We start from the raw sequence: 20,423 nt of genomic DNA, 5'->3' as shown, positions 1-20,423 counted from the left end.
TCGTACATTTGAAGGTCGGGTTGGGTCGGGTGGTTCGGACCCATGAGCTGGTTGGTTGCAATGCATGGACATGTCTATTGACCAGGTATATACAGTCAAACCTCTTTAAATTAATAGAATTGAGACTAACAAAATTATATTAATTTAGTGAAATATTAAATTATCGGACTAATAATTTAGTACACTTTTACCGAGTGGGGACTGAACAAAACTGTTATTTCAGCGAGATTATTAATTTATCGAGATCCTACTGCATATCGTATATGCATGGGATCAAGAAGGGGTCAGGATATTGTGGTGGATGAAAAAAGGTGGCCCAAAATTATTTATTATATCTAAATTGATAGAAAACTGAGGGGGTCAGGGCCCCCCAAATCAAGTTTTTTTTTCAACAAAAGATTGATGTTATCTGGTTTAGGTTAAGTTGTACTTCATCTCATATAGAATTGTTTCTGCTACTTCAAACTCACATAATTCAGCAAGTTCTCACCGAGTTAGAACCGAAAGAATTTATTATTTAAGCGATGTTAATGTTATTAATTTATTTTGTACTGCTGCAATAGCATCTAATAATAAAGTTCAATTATTATGGATTTTGTGCTAAAACCTAAGACCAACATTCAATAATAGAGCTTTTAATTTGGTGTTTACCACATTTACTGCTCATCTAATTTATTCAAAGTCCCTAACCTAATCTAATAAACCAGTCAAATGGTTGACTCAAAATAATATAACTCCAACTGTTACATTCAAGATGCAAATAAAATAATATAATATTATAATCTCCATAAAAATTCAATAGTTTTAGCAACAATCATCTCCTACAAACATATACTTGAGATCACATTATACATATAATAGCAGCCTAACGCTACAAAATTCGAAATCGGACAAGCCAAAAAGATCGAAATTCCAACCATTTTCACATACTTCGCAGTGTAAACATGTCGATTTAGCTTTTTACATTTTCTTTTTATCACAGTGAAAACAAAAACCACTTCTAAGATAAATAGATGTAAGCGCGCTACAGAACTAACTGCACAGAACTGCAGGGAAGTGTACAGCCGATCAATGTAGAAGAATTACGTAAGTTGCAAACGGAGTTTCTTTTTTTTTCAATGGGATGAAGAAGGCAGCTTCCACAAGCTCTTTGTTGCCACCAGAATTCTCTCCTTTCCATGCGATTCGGGTTCTTTGTCGTGTATAGAAGCCTTCCATCTTATAGCATGAGAAATACGGTATACTTTGTCTATCACTTCAGGCGAATCTCGAATGACGACTTTGCCCTCCGGGCGCAATATTCTGTCGATCTCCACCATCAAATCTACCATGTTACACCTGCAATATTCGAGGGTTAAAATAGTAACTTCCTATGAGATTGATGAAAAAAAGAAATCAAAAGAAGGAAAAACTAGCATACCTGTTCTTTCCAGAAACAGGATCTTTAATAAGAGACTCTATAGCATCTATATGAATTAGATCGTACGTACGAGGGTACGTTGAGAAAGGCTCACACCTGAAATCGTTAACAATAATGAAATAATTAAAAATTAATTAAAACAAAATTAATTCATAACATTTACTGCAATTTCGAATTGCTAAAAAACTACCCCATGTTACTTTATTGGCAAAAAAAACCTATGATTTACATTTTTTATAGCAATTAGTACCCCTCTTTAGGGAGGGTGGGGGCGGTTGCTAATAAAATAACATGGGGTAGTTTTTTTGCAATTCGATATAACATAGGGGTACTAATTGCAATAAACGCTAACAGTTAAAACTTGAAATACATCAAATTTCAAGAAATGAATAACATAACAGTGTTAATTCCACTCACCAATCATGGTAAACTCCAATAAGCCCTCGGTCAAAAATGACATCGAGTGTGGAAGGCTTTCGAGCGGGGACCACATTCATCACCCAAACGGGATCGGATATTATTGCAGCTGCAAAGCCTCCGAAGAAAGCGTTCATGTCCATGACATTTCGTATCGATGGAGTACCGAGTTTTATGTTCAACGAATTCTTGTAATAAGCAACTCTCCTAATCCACCTTCTCTTGTCAGCTTCGAACACATCGAGCCCGTTTTTAATCACACTGGCTCTTGCAGGAGCTGTTGTCAATCTCTCGGGCCATTTCGGAATCGACCCAACAGCATATTCTCCCTTAACGGAAGATGTCCTGCTCGCACATTTCTTCAACTTAATGTACCTGCAAAATTCATAATCATTACTTAAGCTTACGTTCAAAATCCGACTAATCATGATTCACGATTGTGCCCAAAAATGTGGATATAGATACATATTATATTACCATGCAAAACTTGGGTCGTCAGATTCATCACACAATTCAATCCCAAATTCATTTTGATTAGGAAGACACGAATCGCCATTCGGCTTTTTCCAAATGACCGTGTTTCCATCTACAACAATGAGCTCGTAACACAGTGATCTGGCAACTGCCTGCAAATCGGCCCATTCTTTATCTTGTTTAGGCCACTGTACAGGTGGACCCGAAATGACTAGGTACCCTCCTGGCCGAAGTAATCGGTCAACTTCAAGAAAATACGTCGCATCTGCAAAAAAGCAACAAGTGTTCTTTGTTACAAACGAGATGCAATATATTTTAGAAAAATCCAACAAAACGATAAAGAGGGAAAAAAACTCACTATATGCAGTGAAAGGAATCAAACAACGAGAGCAGTGGACCAAATCGAAGGAGAAACCAGGAAAGGGAAGTCTAAGTGTGCCGAGCATCGCAACAAATGCCGGTACCCCTCTCTCCAAAGCAAACTGTATCTGTGCTTTGTGGGAATCTCTTGGAGCAAAAGAAAGAGTTACAATTCCTTCGGCGAGCATGTACCCACCGAAACTAGCAACCTACAAAAAGAAACGAATGACTTTAGAATTTTTCAAAAAAGATAAAAATTCGTAAGTAAAAGGAAGGTTTCATTTTCATTACCCCACATCCCATATCAAGAGCTGTCCTTAGATTTCCACTAGCAATGGGAATATACTGTTTGAGTTTTTCGATGTATTGTACTGCTCCGTCTGGGAACATTGTGCCGCCACCTGGAAATATGAAATACGGACCTTCTTTTTTCATCCATCCTTGGTGGCCTTTTCTATCGGCTATTTTATTGTATGGCATGTTATCATGCCATATCTGCATCGTAGAATTGAGCAATGATTGTGTAAGAAAAAATGGTACCCTTCAATTTCTTCGAATAGATAATTTAGACGAGCTTTCGCAATACGTTGCAGCAAATGCAGTGTATGTTCATTTTAGATTGACATAAAATCAAAGACTCAATCGTAAACTCCGATCACATTGCAAAAGAGTAATTTAACATTCACATTTAGACTCGAGCTCAAAACACATAATTCGACCGGAAAGCCATACGTTCGACAGCATTCATCAAAGCCCCATTAGCTTATTTTAACACATAATAAACAAGCTAAGATCAACATTTAAAGACAATGCCAATCCCTAAAATGCACCCAAAATTCCTAGAAAATCAAAAACCAACTACATAAAAATTGCTTCTAATCGAACAATTAAGGAATCAATAAATTGAAAAATAATGTAAATCATTTCACCTTGTGCAAACTTTCCGGCCACTGGACCGATACACGGTACCCTTCCGGCGGCGGGATCAAGCAAAGCGGCGTTTCAGTCGGCAGAGGGCAATGCCTCTCCCTATAAAAATTCATCTCCCTGCTAAGCTGACTATTAATTCTGGGATCCTCACAAGGCATGTGAGCCACCATGTCGGCGGGGCAAGCGTCGATCGCCACCGCCTGCCGCCCAAGCTCGACCAGCGCCACCAATCTGCCGCGGTGCCGCGGATCCGAGCGCAGGAGCGTCTGCCTCCCCGAAGCCGCCAGCGAATCGCCCAGCGGGGTGAAGACTAAGAGGAAAAAGAGCAGGACTGCTGCGAAGAAGGCGGCGGTGACTATATCCAACAGACGCCATTGCCGCGCGTGGCGGTTCTTCGAGGACGAGAGATTTAAGAGCCCCATTTTTTTTTTTTTTTGGATTTGTTGTCTTCTTCGAATTCAAGATCTCATTTTTTTTTCACACGAAACATACACACAGAGTGGGACGTGTATGTGTGTGTTTTTTCCAGTGAAGATCTGAAGTTTGGGGACTGTGTTTTAAAAGATTCAGGATCGACTGTTATTTTAAATTAATATTTATTTTATTATTAATTTTGGCTGCGGTGGGATTAGTATAACAAAACACGACGTCGTATACATGTTACACATAATGCAACTTGCATTAATAATAAAATAAAATAAAATGTTAAAGCAAAAAAAAAGATTAAAAAGTTGAAAATTTTCGATTTTTTTTTTTTTTTGATAGTTTTGAAAAATTTCGAATTAAATTAACGGAACTGGGATTCTTTATTTTTTAATTACTTGTGATATAAATAAATAATGTAGGGAATATTGAGTTAGAAACAAAATTAATTAAAAATAGAAAAGTCATTGAAACTTAATTCAGATTGGAGGAAATTACCGTTTTCATCTCTCAATTTTGCACTAATTTTACATTTGGTCCCTATGTTTAAATAAAATATATTTGATCCCTCATGTTCTAATAATTTAACATTTTTGATCATTTCAGTCAATTTACCGTTAATTCTTTAGTTGAGGCAGTGATGGGCACTTAACTCCATCAGTTTTAACGAAAAATTGACTAAAAATGTTGAATTTTTACAACATAATGGACCAAATGTATTTTTTATGAACATGAGGGATCAAATGTAAAAATAATGCAAACTTGAGGAACAAAAACTGTATTTTTCCCATTTAGATTGAATTTAAAATATAAACCTGGAAAATTGTTAAATCTTACTCAAAAACAAGAGTAATAAATTAATAAGACGAATTAGACGCTAAAAACAAGAGGATAAAATAGTAATAACAAAGAAATTACCATAATTTTAAAATATTCAAAGACTAAAAAAAGAAATCCAAGTAATTACAAATAAATATGCTCTAGATTAAAACTGACAATGAAGGCTTCAAAACCCGAAAAGAAAAAAAGAACCATTCCTCGAATTTCGTCATGACTCACGCTCGGAGAGCCAATGTGCTTCTAGAAGATTCAACACTTTTGGGAATTCGATTTTTCAGAGCATATAAATAAATCTTCCAAAAATATATTTAAAAAAAAAACTTGCATAGCTCTGATATTCTCATAGAATCCCTCAAACTATACATTATTCTAATGCTTCCGTGATGACTTAAGACTATACTCATGCTTGATTAGGTTTGCTCTCAAAAGCATGGCTCTTACTTCCTGGTCAAACTCACTCCCGGTCTGTAGGACCCGCTGGAACGTGCCATTCCTCTGATCAGCATGCCGAGCATACAGAATTTTGTTATGTGAGTCGATTCTAGCCTGCAAGATTAAATAATCATCAGCCGAGTATAAAGCCTAATTAATCCCTTAATTCCTCGTTAGGGAATTAAGATATGCAATAATACAATCAAGGGATTCTCAAATATTTCGGGGTCATATATTTCGGGTTTTTGAATCCTTTGAAGGATATTGCCCAAGAATCTTGAATTCAAATCATAAGATAATCACAATCATATCCGATTAAATCAATCTTATGTTGATTACCTGTATTTGGTCGTTAGTGATGAGACCGGCTAGCTCTTTCTCAAGGCCTGTGACACTTGAATTGAAGGCATTTGCCATCATATTAAGGTCAACGGAGACAAATGGGAGGGTGTACTGAATGATAGCTTTGCTGCGTATTTGCTCGTATAGAGTCTCCACATGATCATGTAAATGGATATCGAGCAACAAGTTTGCCTTGAGATTTCCTAGATATTCCAGACAGGATGCATAGTGGCTGCATTAAAAAAAATCATGTCATAAGACACATAGTCAAACAAGAAATTAAGATGCCAGTAGATTTTAATCAACATTTCGTTACATGTAAAACCGAATTTATCTACCTAGTATGGAAGTCGTTAATGAGCTCCCTTATTTCCGGTACCAATTCCAGGAAATTCCTGAAGTTAACGTTGTCAATAACTTTGCTCTGCCAAAATGAAACAGTTTAGATTGTAAGAAAATTGAAATTCGCAAATGTAATGAAGCTTCACCGAGAAATAATTAGAGAAATAAAAGAACAGTAAGTCTGCCTTCAGTTCAGCACGATCAAAAGTTGCAAGTGCACATAGACTGCCATAGGTAGCAATATCTTGGGGTGCAATTACTTCTGTGTAGCTGTTCCCTAGTTCCGGGCCAGTTTCCAGGAACTGTAAATATCGAAAGAAATTTCAGGGAGATCAAGGGGATTATTAAAAGAAAAGTATACAACGTAGCAAGATAAGTTGGCAATAAGATAGAGATGTAAACAAACGCTGAGCATTGAAGTACTTCGTTATCCAATTAACCAAATGGGTGCAGAATAATATTCAGGCAATTCAATTTCCTATTTGTTTGTCTTTTCTACATTATATTTCTCTATTCGTTCATAATTTGTATCCAACAAGTTGTTCTCAGTTGGAAAAAGCACAAGGTAAGGTATCTTCACTACTTGGACGTAGCATTAAGTTCAAACACGGAACACCTATGCTTAGGAGCGTATACATATCTACAAAGCATTTTCTACCTATGAAGAATACTGTGTATACCCTCTCAGACAATTGCAACCAGACTTCAAGAAACTGGATACATATAACATGAAAAGGCTCAACAAGCTAAACATGTTCCGTACTCATTTCCTATTTCCCGCTTATCGACAATAAACAACATAATCAATGCACCATGGTGTAAGATATTTATCATTTCTGAACTCATACAGCACAGTTTTTAATTGTTTATCCAAGTTTGAAGGGAAGATTAGTAGGCAAACCTTTCGAGCAGCAAGCTTATATTTTTTCCCTTCCAGGTGAGCCAATCCAGCAGCACAGCGTAGCTTTGCAATTGTAACAGGGTCCAAGGCATCTTGGCTTTGCTCAGCCTTGCTAACATAGCTAGTAACATGAGTGAATTGACCCATCTCAATGCTCACCAGAATTGCATTCAAACACATATGAACAATATGTTTAGATGTAGTGCAGTAGTCACGTGTGCGGACATAATTCTTAAATGCTTCTCCAAGCTGACCATGCAGGTAGTAAAAATCTCCAAAATCATTGTATCCCATCCGAATGCTTTCTTTGATCAAATTTGTCTGCACACGAGGAAACAAAGGTGAGGAGATGTAAGCAGAAGAATAAAAAGGTAAAAAAACATAAAGCTATGTGGAGTTGCAGCATTTGGCATCCATATATATGTTAACGTCTTAGTCTAGTTGTCTGATTGGTGAGAGGTTGGGGGTTCGAATTCCTTTGGGTGCGTGTGTTGTACGGCCATTTAAAAAAGGATTAATGCTCTGAAAAGTTTCAGAAAGTTAATATTTCATGGTGCAAGACAACTACAAGAACAAAGGACGAGAAACGTATTTAGTTCTCCAGCAGGCAAAGTAATCACAACCCTGACAAAATCAGTGACTGAACAAAATCTCATTCGGCAACGACGTAACATCTTAAGAAAGATGAGTTAAAAATACCAAATAAAGCAAGTCGAATTCAGAAAAAACCAGTTTCATCAACTATATCGTAACATCTTAAGAAAGATGAGTTAAAAATACCAAATAAAGCAAGTTGAATTCAGAAAAAACCAGTTTCATCAACTATATCAAATCGCTTGCAACATAAAAAATGGAATATCATCAAAATGGATAAAACTTAAAAAGTGGAATACAAAAATCACTGAACAGTTCTTTCCACAGAGATCATCAACACATGCACTATAGATGTCAGGCAATTCACAAAAATGAAAAAATGAAAGATTATGAAAATCAGATCACAACTAGAATTATCTTAGTATATAACACAGAACGTCTAACAAAATTAGCATAAAATTCATCAATTGCAGAAAAAAAACATAACAAGCAAAATATCACAACAAAAACTACAAACACTCATTAATTTCAGTTCTGAAATACAATTTCCATAGATACAACAAATAAAGTGTTTGTTTAGCAGGAGTATTAGACATTCCGGAACACTACTGAAACTCAAGATTTCCCGAAGTATTTGGCAACCCAAACCGACGCCATAAAATCTTAATAATCTCAATTTAGAATCAGTTATATCTTGCAAAAGAAAAATCAAAGAACAGAAAAACTCGGAGTCGATTCTAAATCTCTATTTTTCTATAATTAATACTCCAAAAAAACTGTCCAAACCGACTTCAAAATCCAGATATGAATGCATTGAGCATCTCTCTCAAAGTGTCAGTACTATCAATCAATCATATACAAGTATGCAAACACAGTCAAGATAACATAGTTTCATTGCAGCGAAATTCAGGAGATGACTAGCAAATTCAATATATGATTCAATTAACACTAACAACAGCGAAAGAAAAAAACACAGCATTATTTTGATCGTGTAGATTGCATTGGTAAGATAATCACTATACCCTGTAAGCATTGAGTTCGTTTTCGAGCTTCTCCCTCCTCAACTCGGCCCGCCGGTCGACGGCATCCGCCCAAGCATTATCCGGCCCATAATTAGGCCCCAATCGGCCAGCAATCTTCGCTAAAACATCTCTGAACAGCTGCGTGTTCTCCCCCTTCTTAATCTCGTCATACGCCATCCGCAGAGCCTCAAGCTGCATCGACTGGACGCCGCACTTCTCGGCGATGAAGATGAGGCGCGTGATTTTCGTGCGGCCGGTGTACAGAGCCGCGTACGCCTCGACATCGAGCTGCTCGCCGCTCATGATAGGGCGGTGGCGCTGCGATGATTGGGCGTCGTTTCCGCCGTTGATGCAGATCTCGTCCTCGTCGATGATAGTCCCCGCAGTATCGTCTTCCGCTTCCATTGTTGAGTACTAAAACGACGTAGTAACCTAGGGTTTTTAGTTGCTTCTGGTTTCCTTCTTCTCTCTCGTTTGCTGGTTGAAATTTCGAGGGTGCAAAAGTGTGTGTGTGAGAGAGAGAGAGAGAGAGAGAGATTGATAAGGAAGTGGGCTTCGCACGTGCGGCTTCATGGTTCTGCTTTAATTGTTGGATCGAACATAGGTTTGTGGGCCGGGCTTTTTGCTACTATGATATACGGCCCATTTGCAATTTCTCTTCCCAATATTCGTAAAAGTCGTGTTGCCTTTCTTTCACTTGTTAAAATCGCTATCCGCTTGACTATAATATATATTTCAAGATATTTTGTTGGAAAAGATATAATTTGTTGATATTATTGAGATATTTTGTTGCCAAAGATATAACATATTGATATTATTGAGATATTTTGTTGGAAAAAATATAATATGTTAATAGTAGTTATAAATGAGACGATATTTTTATTTTGTTTTTTACATAGGAACCAACATCCACATATTTGGACCGGATAAACAAACTAGAGTAACAAAAAATAAATGGAAACTTCAACTTCTTAACGTATTCGCTTTTCGGACACGTTTTATATCCGACACTCCAGGGCATCTCTCGGATACCTTATGGATCATTTTGCAATTTCTGAAAAATTAAAAACATGTTTGAATAGCGAAATTACAAATATATTTTTTTTCTCTAATTATTTACATGATTTAATGATCAATTGCATATTGATAATTGATAATAATATATATATTTTGAATGAATTTGTATGGAAATGTATTAAAATAACATATATAAATAAAATCTAAAATATGTTTATATAACATATTTATAAATATACTCTCTATACTTTTAATATTTAGACGTTTTCCCCAAGTTCTCGTATCCCCATTATTTGAGGCACGCGACTTTTAATATTTAGACGTTTTCCCCAGGTTCCCGTATCCCCATTCTTTTGGGACATGCGACTGTTTCCCCGTAGCGCCGTTACTGGATCCGTGCTACATAGCGACAGGCTATGATGTTTCACTGTTTGTTAACCTATCTAAGAACATAGCTTTTCTTGAAGGAGTGAAAGGAAAGAAGAACATTAAAAATGTTCTAAAAAACTAGCATTGATTGATTCCTCAAATTATGTACAACAAGCATCCATCTCTACAACAAACTAGCAAGAACACGAGCTCACAAAATCTTCGAAAACTAAAAGCAAACAAAAAAATACCGAGACGAAGGAAAAACAAAAATCGTCTCCGGTGCTAAATATATAAATAAAACACTCTCTGATCTTCAACTAACAATCTACAACTTCTTACAAGATTCACCGTCTACGAAAATCAACTCTTTTCCCAAACCGGTCGGGCATATCAAAACAGAATCAACACACAAACCACCTTTGGTGTGCGTACAGTCAATCTGCGTCAACGAGAATTTGATCTTGGTCAACGCGTTCGAGTCCTCGACGACAAAATCTCCGACGTGGTAGTTTATCCAGTGTCCTAGGTTATCCAACATGCACCTGGATACAGACTGATGCCCATCCTCTGTAGTTAACTGAAACTGAGCAGGCTTTAAATCCCAGCCATGTACATTATCAAGATTACGAATCCTACGGTTGGATTTCTTTCCGACTCTACCGAGATGGAGTCTGAAGAACATGCTGTAAGTTCCTTTCGGGAATTTGAACTCGAGATTCCCGTCCACTTCGAGCCACCATATTTGTTGTAGATAAGCCACTGTCTGAAATCTACATGAACAATAAAGAAATAAAATAAGATTCATAATCCTTGGAGCTGGAATGTAATTCCAACATACATATACATATATCAGAAATACACACCTAGATTCATCAGTTGGAATGTGATTCCAATACCGCCGATCATCTATTCCGGTTATCGACATAGCCTTTGAGGAAATTGCCAAACAAACCCCTCCTGTTCTCTTATCTATCCAAACTTCCTATTCAATTAAAAAAAAAAATCAAAATTAGATTTCGCAAACTCTCATAACCTAAAAAACAGTAATAAAATAAGTGAAATTTTGCCCACACACACACACACACCTTAGTGCCACCATCGAAAGAATTAGGTCTGCACAGACCGCCATACATGACCTTCTTGCCCTTGTCCGCAAGGCCTAGATCAGGCAATTTGTCGAGGATATAGTTGTAATTGGAGGGGAATTTCGGAATCCAGATGAAATCCGCCGAAGCTGCAGCCCTAAAAGCGCGGTTGACTCGAGCCATCTTCGCGATCTCCGGCGGGTCCAAGTATGAGAGGACCAGTGCAATACAACATTCCGGTATATCCTCCAATTTAGGCCTTTGACTCGAGCCGTCGGAACTTCCCGGCGGAGAAGAAGCGTTTGCGCCCATTTTGATCGCCGGAAGAAATTGGGGGGTTTCTAGAGAGAGAAAATTGAAGGGAAGGTATACGGTTATTAAAGTGAGAACACGAGATTCAGTTATATATAGACAGAGCATCCGCTTTTAGAGCGAGAAAGGGAAGTGTGAAAATAATGTGAATGGGAGAAAAGTGAAGGATATCAGATATGTAATCGCCTGCATCGGATATGTATGGGTTTCTGTGCACCCGATTTTTTAGATATTGCTTTCCTCTCTTGTTTCATTATGTACAGTTCCTTGAAGTGGTCAACTATGGTGTGGGCATAGTCATTATTTGGGTCGAATTGAATTCCAAATGGTAACGGGTAGGGCCATCCGTCAGTTATTTGGTTAATATTATCATGAATCGTCATCTAACAACCGATCCAGATCCAGATCCAGAAGTTAAATGATACGAACGAACGTTATTTTATTTTTATTTCTTTTAATAATAATCTACGTTTGTGATTGGTTGATCGAGTTTGACTCGATTTGAGGATTAGACCATCCAAACTAACTATTATATCGTGTCTATTATAAATCGAAGGTTGGACAAATAAGCCAATACATAACCGTAATCAAAGTTGTATTTCGAGTGATGGATTAAGAGTCACGATTTTTCGACACATACATTTATTTAAAGTTGAATTGAATACTTAAATAGTAAGACATCGATAAATTAATAACAACACTTGAATAATTGTTTTTCCTGATCCCGATCCGATGAAAACATACTAAATTAATAGAATTCTATTAGTCTCGACAATATTAATTTATAAATGTTATAAATATCAATTTTATTTTAATACAATTTATTTATTAGAGTCATGTGATACATTCTTGGTATTACACTCCTTTGGGTTCTCTTTTTTCAAGTATTCAATAATTTGCTTGGTCAATATGGTGAGCAAGCCCGGTTGTTGAGCCAATCAAAGTGGAATTTAAGAGAAATGGAAGGGAATTGCAGGGAGTGGTACCGGAGAGAAAGAGGACGGACGGCTTGTAGGAGGAGCTGACGTGGAAGCCAAAGGTTCTTATCCAGTTCCACTTGGCTTACAACTTCTGACATAAAATTGCCACTTGGCTAATAATTAATTCGGACTCAACCAAAATAGAAATAACAAAAAAAATAATAGTATGATTGTTCATCCTAATAATTGATACTAGCTTGATTGTTGTTGGTCATACAAATATATTTTAAGAAATAAAATAAAAATATTGTAGACCATCCAACTTAAATTGTGTATATCTATGATTAATTTGGATAATCTAACTAACCTCATTTTTATTTCTTTGGAATTACACAACTATATTTTTTTTTTGGATTGCATTTCAAAACTGACAAATCAGAGAATCAGTAGAGAAAGAAACGAACTAAACAAATGAGTAATACAAGAAAAAAAAATATAATTGAATTGTTTTGCAATAAAAATTGCAGCTAGATTTGCGAGGCGTAGAATTCATTTGTTGGTTTATTAGTGGATTATAATTTATGACTGAATACCAATCTGCTAGATTTGCTATGAGAAATACGCTAGAAAATACGAGGAGATAAATAAAAAAAAATGGAAATATTATTTTGAAAAAAGATGAAATTATTATATAAATACGATTATTTTTTTTTAAGTTGCCATAGCATTTTTGTGATCCAGTCTGATTTTCATCCCTAAATATATACATTTACAAAATATAATAATTTAATTATGAGCCTCTTATCCATATTCATAAATTTATGTGGCCGACGCAATTTTGGTCACAAAAAAAAATGATTACATGTCCTATTCTCTTGTCCATGCACTATGCACTTTTCCTTTAATTAATTAATTAAAAAAAACAAAAGCACCACAATAAATTAAATTAATCCAGCAAAAGTGAAATTTAAATAGTAGCATGTAATAGTGTAACGCTGTAAAATATATAGTATGTGGTTGTTGCTTGCTTCGGCATTATTATAATAATATAATAATTAGCCTTACTCAATTATGATTACAATATATAATTAATTAGCAAAGTTGGGGATGTGGATCTGAGTCAGCAAAATTTCGTAGGCCACAAATGTGACTCAGTTCCGATCCAAGTACACGTCACCATTTTACAAATTCTGGACGCAAACAAATTTGTGTGTGTTGGGTGCAGGTGATCTAGTACTAGATACAATCTAATTTGCTACTCGACAACACTCTACTAATTAATTATTATTTTTATTATTAATTATATAATTCTCTGGGCCTAACAATCTACTAATTAATTAATTAATTAGTTATTTATATCGCTAAGCTTATAAGATGTTAAAAGGAGCTTATAAGATGTTTAGAGCTTATAAGCTCTTCCAAAGTGTTTGGTAAATTTAAAAAAAAAAAATCTTATTTTTTTTAAATAAGCTGTTGGAGACCAAATAAGATATTTTGAAATAAGTAACTCTACCCCACATTTTTATTTAAGATCTTATAATAAGTAAAAATAGGAAATAAGCTCATTATCTAAACACTCTAAAAAATAATCATAAAAATAAGATATAACAGCTGATCAGCTCTAAAAACATCTTATCAGACGTAAGAGTTTATCAGTTGTTTAAAATAAGATTAGTCAAACACCCTCTAAGTCAAATGGATGTGAATCCCACTTTGCATCCTTGAACTGTAGCATTCTGACAATTTACATTCTCGAAGTAAATTTATAGAACTTTGCATCCTCGAAACACGACAAATCATGCAACATGCACCATTAACATATATTATTAATACTTAATGACAATAATTTTATAAAAAATAAATTTGATCTTTTGCATCCTAAAAAATACCGCTAAAAATATTAAATTATCTTCATTAATTGAATTCATTCAGGATGCATTGTGGATGATTTGTTGTGATTTAGGGTGAAAATTGCTATTAATTTTGTTCGAGGGTGCAAAGTGACAAAATACTATATTTCGAGGGGGCAAAATGGAATTAAGCTTATATATAACGTTGGTGGCCATATTTTAGATAAGCCCAAAAAGTTAGATTGGGCTCAATAAATTAAAAAACAAAATGCCCAACAAAATGGGCCTAATTCTCACATGCTACAAAAGGTATACTCGTCTGGCTAAATTCTAATATATGACATTAATGTTGAAATTTTAAATATTTAAAAGCGTTTATTAGGGATAACCCCCTTGTTCATATTTTCTAATGAGGTAGATCCAATTTTTTTTTCCCTTTTTGAGATAGACCCAATTTTGCCAACTTGGCAAAATATATTATATAATTTACCTTTAATACCCCTGTTTTATTTTTAAACGGCTTTTATTTCCTTTACTACTTGATTTGAGATTTGCTGATACGTTGCCTAAAATCACGGAATAAAATTACGTGAGATCATTGGCCGTTATATCAAATCGTGTACAATATTTTTCGAAGGTTCTCTTCAGCGTTCCAGCGGTTTTTTATCGTCTTTGAAGATTTCTGCACCGTCGTTGAAATATGATCGAATTTGAGCGTTCGTTGTTGGACGTTGTTAACCGGGTATGAATGCGTTATTCGTTTTTATTTTTCGCTCAATGTCTAGGATTGTCGATTACGGTGGTTAGAAATTTTTAAGAGTTGTGTTGATACTTGATTCTATTAAGTAGAACGTTTTTTAACAAAATTATTCCGTCATATATACATCGTTATTTTTTGGCGGATGATGTTTGTTTGGAAGAGGATTGACAGAGTTAGATGAGGATGGTTCACGCATATCGGACCAGAGTTGTTTTATATGAACATCGTAGTTGGTTTACGCATTAATTGAAATAACTGTCCGCTGTGGTCGAGTTCATGTTTTTGATCCCGATCGATAGTTGGTTTATTTGTTTATAACAGCCGATTTAAGTGTGCTGGGTAGTACATTAAAATATAGTTCGTAGTCTTTTTTAAATTAGCGTATGGATTTTGCATTTTAAGTTTATTTTTGATGATATTAATGTATTGTCATTCAAATGTATTTGCAGTCTATTTAATCATTTTTTAGTATTCTGCATTTTTAATTTTGTTTCATGATTTTAGGTTTTTTCGATGGCGAATTTCGTACGGATTTTGTTGAGGTTTGGTGGGTTGGTTGCTATAAAGAGGTGTTTACGATGTAATCGTTCGGTAACTTCGGTTAAGTTTTAAACCGTTTAATACAGTAGTATACTATTATGAATACCGTATGATACTACCATTATCATTTTATTATACTATTATGAGATTATTAATGTACTAGAGTTTTTTAACTCGACATATTGGTTTGATTGTGTTATGATGTGTTTTATGTATTTTATCAAAACCCTAGATTGAAATTATGGGATTATTAATGTACTATTTTATTGGTTATGTTTGAATACTTTACGTTGGTGTTGTTCTCAATGTTCTTGTCATTTCAGTGGTATATTTTTGTAACACAATTCATATCACTACTATAACCGTAATATACTATCATAGCAGATCAATGTACTATATTGAAATTATTAATATACTATGTGGTTGAATACTACGGGATCCATAGTCGATTAACGAGATCCATAGTCGAATTAGATCAATAAGATAGTCTATTACATGATACAAGGAAAATTACCCTAATTAATTGATTAGTATTTCAAACAAACATATTATTCAGTTTCCATATATATTATTATTTTTTCATATATATTATTATTTACCTTAATCGTTTTCATATAATAAGGAAAATTACCCTAATTGATTAGCATTTCAAACAAACATATTATTCAATTTCCATATATATTATTATTTTTCCAATAGTCAATTAACTAAACCCATAGTCGAATTAGATACATGAGATAGTCTATTAAAAGATATGAGATAGTCTATTAATTTTAAAACACAAATCCGCCGCCGTCACTTCTCAAATCTAGGGTTTTGATGATTCTTCGGCCCATAGTTGATTAACGAGATCCATAGTAAAATTATACCAGTGGGATAGTCTATTAAATGATATGGGATAGTATATTAATACAGATGTAATTCGACTATGCATCTCGTTAATCAACTATGGGCCGAAGAATTATCAAAACCCTAGATTTGAGTAACCCTAGATTTGAGCAGTGACGGCGACGGCGACGGCGGCGGCCAACGACGATATCACTTCTGGTGGATGTCCTGCCCATCAATTGTTGCAATATCACTGATTTAGTGCTCGAATTCGGTATGCAATTATAACAGATCTGCAATTACACAAACGTGATAGTCGATTTAGCCAAAACATATCAACAAATCGATGGATGATAGCGATTCAGCGAGTGGCGACGACGTACCTACGACAGCTTGCTCGGAGTGCACGAAAATCGTCGTTTCACGGCAGTGCAGACGTCTTCCCCTTTCAATCGGCCGTACCGGGAAGTTGTTCTGGGAGGTTTTGCAGTTTATTCGATAGTGGGTTTGAGATGATAGTGATTTAACGGGAAAATAGGAAGGGATTTGATTTTATTTCAAAAGGTAAAGTAACGGGTTTTGTGGGATTTGATTGAGGGTAATTATATAATTAGGAAAAGTTTGGGCTGTTATCAAAATGGCAAATATAAATTTGGGTCTACTCCTATTATTTGAATGTTTAAGGGGTTATATCTAATAGACCCTATTTTAAAATATATATATATGATTAGTAATAATAAAATTAAAAAAATAAAATAATAATAGGTATATTATTTTATTTTATTTAGAAACTGCAATAACTCCTTCCTTTAGACTTTTATAAAAAGTTTTTACCGCAGCAGGATATTTTACTAATTTCACTTTCACTTTGAAAGTAAATGCATACATTAAAATAAAAAGGTGAAAAGAGTCCTTTTTTTTTAATTTAATTATTTAATTTTAAATTTGAAGTCAGTCCTTCTTGCAGTTGCATACCCAACACTGCATATGCAAACATCGCTGGGTACTTCCTCTGGTCTGTGTAAAATTTACTTTAAAATTATATTATTTTCCCTCAATATACCACGTTAATGCATATTATTATTCTACATAGTATATATTAATTAATACATAAATATATATTATATACATTAATTAATAAGTCAAATGAATAAAATATTTATGTATAGGAGAAATGGGAAGAGACGTGGATTAATCATTTGTATACTTATTCTTATCTAATCTGTACATGGGTTTTTAGTATGTACTTGGATTATTGTATTGCTGTTGGATCATTTAAATAAAATAAAATAATAAATAAATAAAAAGAAGATAAAATTAGAAGCGATATACAATGGAAATCGTAATATTATTGAACTTATTCACTATATTTATAAAGCATAATTATTTCATAAGACTGATAAAATAAAATACAAATTATTTCATAAGAAAATAATTATAGTATATTTTTAACAATATACTATCCATTATTTATAAATGAGGCTGATTAGTCAATTGTTTCTTTTTTTTTTTTTTGAATGGAAGCACAGAAAATTCTACTTTGAATTCAGCAACCAATAATTGTGTACTCAGCACACTCACAATTTTAATCTCTTATTTATATATATATATATATATATATATATATATATATATATATATATATATATATATATATATATATATATATATATATATATAATATATAATATATTTATTTTCTCTCTCCCACTTAATTTTTAATAATTTTTTTTCTTTTTTTTTTTTCTATATCATATAAGTATATATTGTGCAGCATTGACTTCAAATAGATATAAGAAAAATATTAGAGGGGGAGAGAGAGAGAACATGCCAAAATGTTGATTAATTAAATTTATTCCAGCACTTTTAACTTGCAAAAAACTATTGGACAAATCAAATAATTTGCAAATTATAATCATTAAATTAATTACTAATTACCTTAATTACGGCGAACCAAATTAACCAAACCCTAAACATAAAAAAGTGACTACCGCATATATTCTTATCTTGAGAACAAGCTAAAGTGTAGATTTCATTCATGCAAAAAAGAGTTATGCGTTTTAATTTAACCCTTTTCTCTCCATAAGAAGTAAATCAAGAAAATCGAAGTCAAACGTAATTATTTAGCAATTATCTAAAACAAGTAAACAACTACTCTACACGTCAACATGGTGTGTTTTTTTTGTTTTTTTTTTTAATTAATTAATATTTTTTGATGGTATATATATTTTTCAGCCCACAAGGATTTAAACCTAATTTAGAATAAAAACAAGTAGTGGGGGACTAAGTTTATTGAGATGGGATTTTATCAAAAAATGGATATATATAATTTATGCATAAGACTACCTAGTATGGGTCATGAGCTGTAATATAATTAGGATTGCTTTTTTTTTTTTCTTTTTTTTTTTAATTTATTTAGGTTTTTTATATAAATCCAGTTCATGTGATGTGTTTAAGGTAGATTTTTTTTTCTTCTTAATTTAATTTAGGGATGGTCCTTCGTTTTTTTTTTCTTTAACTAGGTTAGTTGTGTATTTGAATGTCTAGACATATTTGCTACGTTAAAATAGACAAAAGAAAATTTTAATCACGGTACATCTTCGCCGAGGATTTGTGCTTGATCGGGGGATCGACAATTGTTCCGACTTGGTAGATGTTGCTGCCGATTGAAGGATAAGAGAAGGTAACCGATTAGAAAAGTCGGGTTTTTTATTTTGTATCGAGAAAGCCGTTTCGGAAAAGAAAGCGGAGCTGCAATTTTATTAGTTTACTACGTTGTAAAAAGAAATGTACACTTGTTGATTAAAATAAACAAGATGATAAAAAAAAAAGAAAAAAAAAATTTAGGAACCACAAATGGATATTAATAAAAATTTACTCTTTGACCCCATAAAATTGATTTAATTATTTTCAAAGACTTATATTCTGTCAATCGATGATTGATGATTGATGCCTAAGTAGAATGTATATTATATGATGCTGCAAAATTCGCACCTCCGTGATCTTTTTCCGAACCCAACTCACTTAGTTGTGAGAAAACTCATGTAGCGCTGAATTTAGAACCGATGAAGATAAACTAACGATCAGAAAATATTAATGAAAGAGAGAGAATTTTGAAAAAGAGTATTAGAGTGTATTGATGCCATTTCATGATCCTAAACGAGTCTTTACATTTGTTTACATAGGAAATTTCTTAACAAACGTTCCTATTTTAGAATTTCTTTATTAGTCGAAATTTACATTGACTGCTAAATTAGTAATCCTAATTTACATACCTTCCTTATCTATTTAGTTATAATACCTTCGAATCTTCCTCCAATCACTCTCATGCAACTTGTTACCTACCCCATTGATCGTCTCTTGTATGTTCGGATGAGCTGGCTAGCGTTCGTTAATCGCATATCCTAAAGTCATCATTTGGCGAGTTTGGTACTAATGATCCTTCTTCCACAAAGCTTCTAAAGAGGTCATGTCTTCCATGCAAACTGGATCTTTAAGCCCAATAAATCCATCTTAGCCCATATGTCTTTGTCCTCCTATTGTCAATAAGCCCAATGTGAGAAGTTTGACCCAACCTTACCGAACTGACCACCATCATTAGACATGAATTAGTCTAATACGAATTCATTGAGTTAAGTGGAAACTTATAATATTTTAAGTTCAAAATAATTGTGTAAAATTTAAAATATAACAATCTTAACCAACTAGTCAATACCAAGATATAACTATTGATATGTAATTATCGTTGTGATAGCATATTGTTTGGTTTAATGGGAGTGGGTGGTAAATTAAATTAAATAATTATTGGAACTAATAAAGTTACAGAGACTTCAAACTTTGAGTTCATGTCAGTTAATGTGTCACATTTGTAGATTCCTTCAAATTTTAATTTTACCTTATTACTATATTTAAAAAATAATGGGTATCGAAGTCAAAGGTAATTGAGATGCTACATGCAGTGAAAATAAATTGGATAATTTTTAATCGTTAATTGTAGTAGTGAAAGTAAACCGAAGTCAAAGACAATCCCAAATCTAAATTCTTCCAATCCATTATTTATTAGTGTAATAATCCTCAAATAGAATTAAGCAATTTTTGAAAAAAAATAGTATATCAAAATTAATTTCATAATAAATCTTTTAATTGAAAATCCAATTATGCTAACCTTAAAATCAACCAAAATTAAATTATCATTAAAAAGGAAAAACAATTTAAATAATTCGAAAAGTCCGATAAAAAAAT

The 20,423-nt window shown here is 33.8% G+C and overlaps 3 protein-coding genes across 3 annotated transcripts; all 3 read right to left on the bottom strand.

Annotated features, from left to right (window-relative positions):
* Nucleotides 1–755: 755 nt before the first annotated feature.
* On the bottom strand, nt 756–4,204 carry QUA3 (S-adenosyl-L-methionine-dependent methyltransferases superfamily protein). Its single transcript, XM_012988218.2, has 7 exons — nt 3,601–4,204; nt 2,963–3,166; nt 2,670–2,880; nt 2,315–2,576; nt 1,838–2,212; nt 1,421–1,516; nt 756–1,338 (listed from the first exon to the last, which is right to left on the bottom strand). The coding sequence occupies exons 1-7, from the start codon at nt 4,021–4,023 to the stop codon at nt 1,116–1,118; spliced, it is 1,794 nt and encodes a 597-aa protein (XP_012843672.1). The 5' UTR covers nt 4,024–4,204; the 3' UTR covers nt 756–1,115.
* A 736-nt stretch (nt 4,205–4,940) lies between these two features.
* FUS6 (COP9 signalosome complex subunit 1) lies at nt 4,941–9,070 on the bottom strand. Its single transcript, XM_012988217.2, has 6 exons — nt 8,498–9,070; nt 6,882–7,202; nt 6,166–6,282; nt 5,977–6,062; nt 5,636–5,870; nt 4,941–5,410 (listed from the first exon to the last, which is right to left on the bottom strand). The coding sequence occupies exons 1-6, from the start codon at nt 8,900–8,902 to the stop codon at nt 5,234–5,236; spliced, it is 1,341 nt and encodes a 446-aa protein (XP_012843671.2). The 5' UTR covers nt 8,903–9,070; the 3' UTR covers nt 4,941–5,233.
* A 927-nt stretch (nt 9,071–9,997) lies between these two features.
* Nucleotides 9,998–11,417, bottom strand: LOC105964035 (F-box protein PP2-A13). The gene is made up of 3 exons (XM_012988533.2): nt 10,972–11,417; nt 10,750–10,868; nt 9,998–10,656 (listed from the first exon to the last, which is right to left on the bottom strand). Exons 1-3 carry the CDS (start codon nt 11,389–11,391, stop codon nt 10,212–10,214), a joined length of 984 nt encoding a protein of 327 aa, XP_012843987.2. The 5' UTR covers nt 11,392–11,417; the 3' UTR covers nt 9,998–10,211.
* Between the last annotated feature and the right edge of the window lie 9,006 nt (nt 11,418–20,423).

The sequence above is a fragment of the Erythranthe guttata genome, chromosome 2 (genome assembly GCF_056151865.1).
Source record: "Erythranthe guttata isolate IM_541 chromosome 2, IM_541, whole genome shotgun sequence".
NCBI lineage: Eukaryota > Viridiplantae > Streptophyta > Magnoliopsida > Lamiales > Phrymaceae > Erythranthe > Erythranthe guttata.
Note: the sequence above shows the minus strand (reverse complement) of the source record. Positions and strands in the feature narration are given on the sequence as shown.

Excerpts from the sequence above, each read along its gene's own strand:
- LOC105964035 (XM_012988533.2), bottom strand. The coding sequence starts at position 11,391 with ATGCTCTGTCTATATATAACTGAATCTCGTGTTCTCACTTTAATAACC. Across the intron at positions 10,869-10,971 it reads CTTTCGATGGTGGCACTAAG|GAAGTTTGGATAGATAAGAG; the intron begins GTGTGTGTGTGT and ends TTAATTGAATAG. Across the intron at positions 10,657-10,749 it reads ATTCCAACTGATGAATCTAG|ATTTCAGACAGTGGCTTATC; the intron begins GTGTGTATTTCT and ends TTGTTCATGTAG.
- QUA3 (XM_012988218.2), bottom strand. The coding sequence starts at position 4,023 with ATGGGGCTCTTAAATCTCTCGTCCTCGAAGAACCGCCACGCGCGGCAA. Across the intron at positions 3,167-3,600 it reads GGCCGGAAAGTTTGCACAAG|ATATGGCATGATAACATGCC; the intron begins GTGAAATGATTT and ends TCTACGATGCAG. Across the intron at positions 2,213-2,314 it reads GACGACCCAAGTTTTGCATG|GTACATTAAGTTGAAGAAAT; the intron begins GTAATATAATAT and ends TGAATTTTGCAG.
- FUS6 (XM_012988217.2), bottom strand. The coding sequence starts at position 8,902 with ATGGAAGCGGAAGACGATACTGCGGGGACTATCATCGACGAGGACGAG. Across the intron at positions 7,203-8,497 it reads ACGAACTCAATGCTTACAGG|ACAAATTTGATCAAAGAAAG; the intron begins GTATAGTGATTA and ends CCTCGTGTGCAG. Across the intron at positions 6,283-6,881 it reads ATAAGCTTGCTGCTCGAAAG|TTCCTGGAAACTGGCCCGGA; the intron begins GTTTGCCTACTA and ends CGATATTTACAG.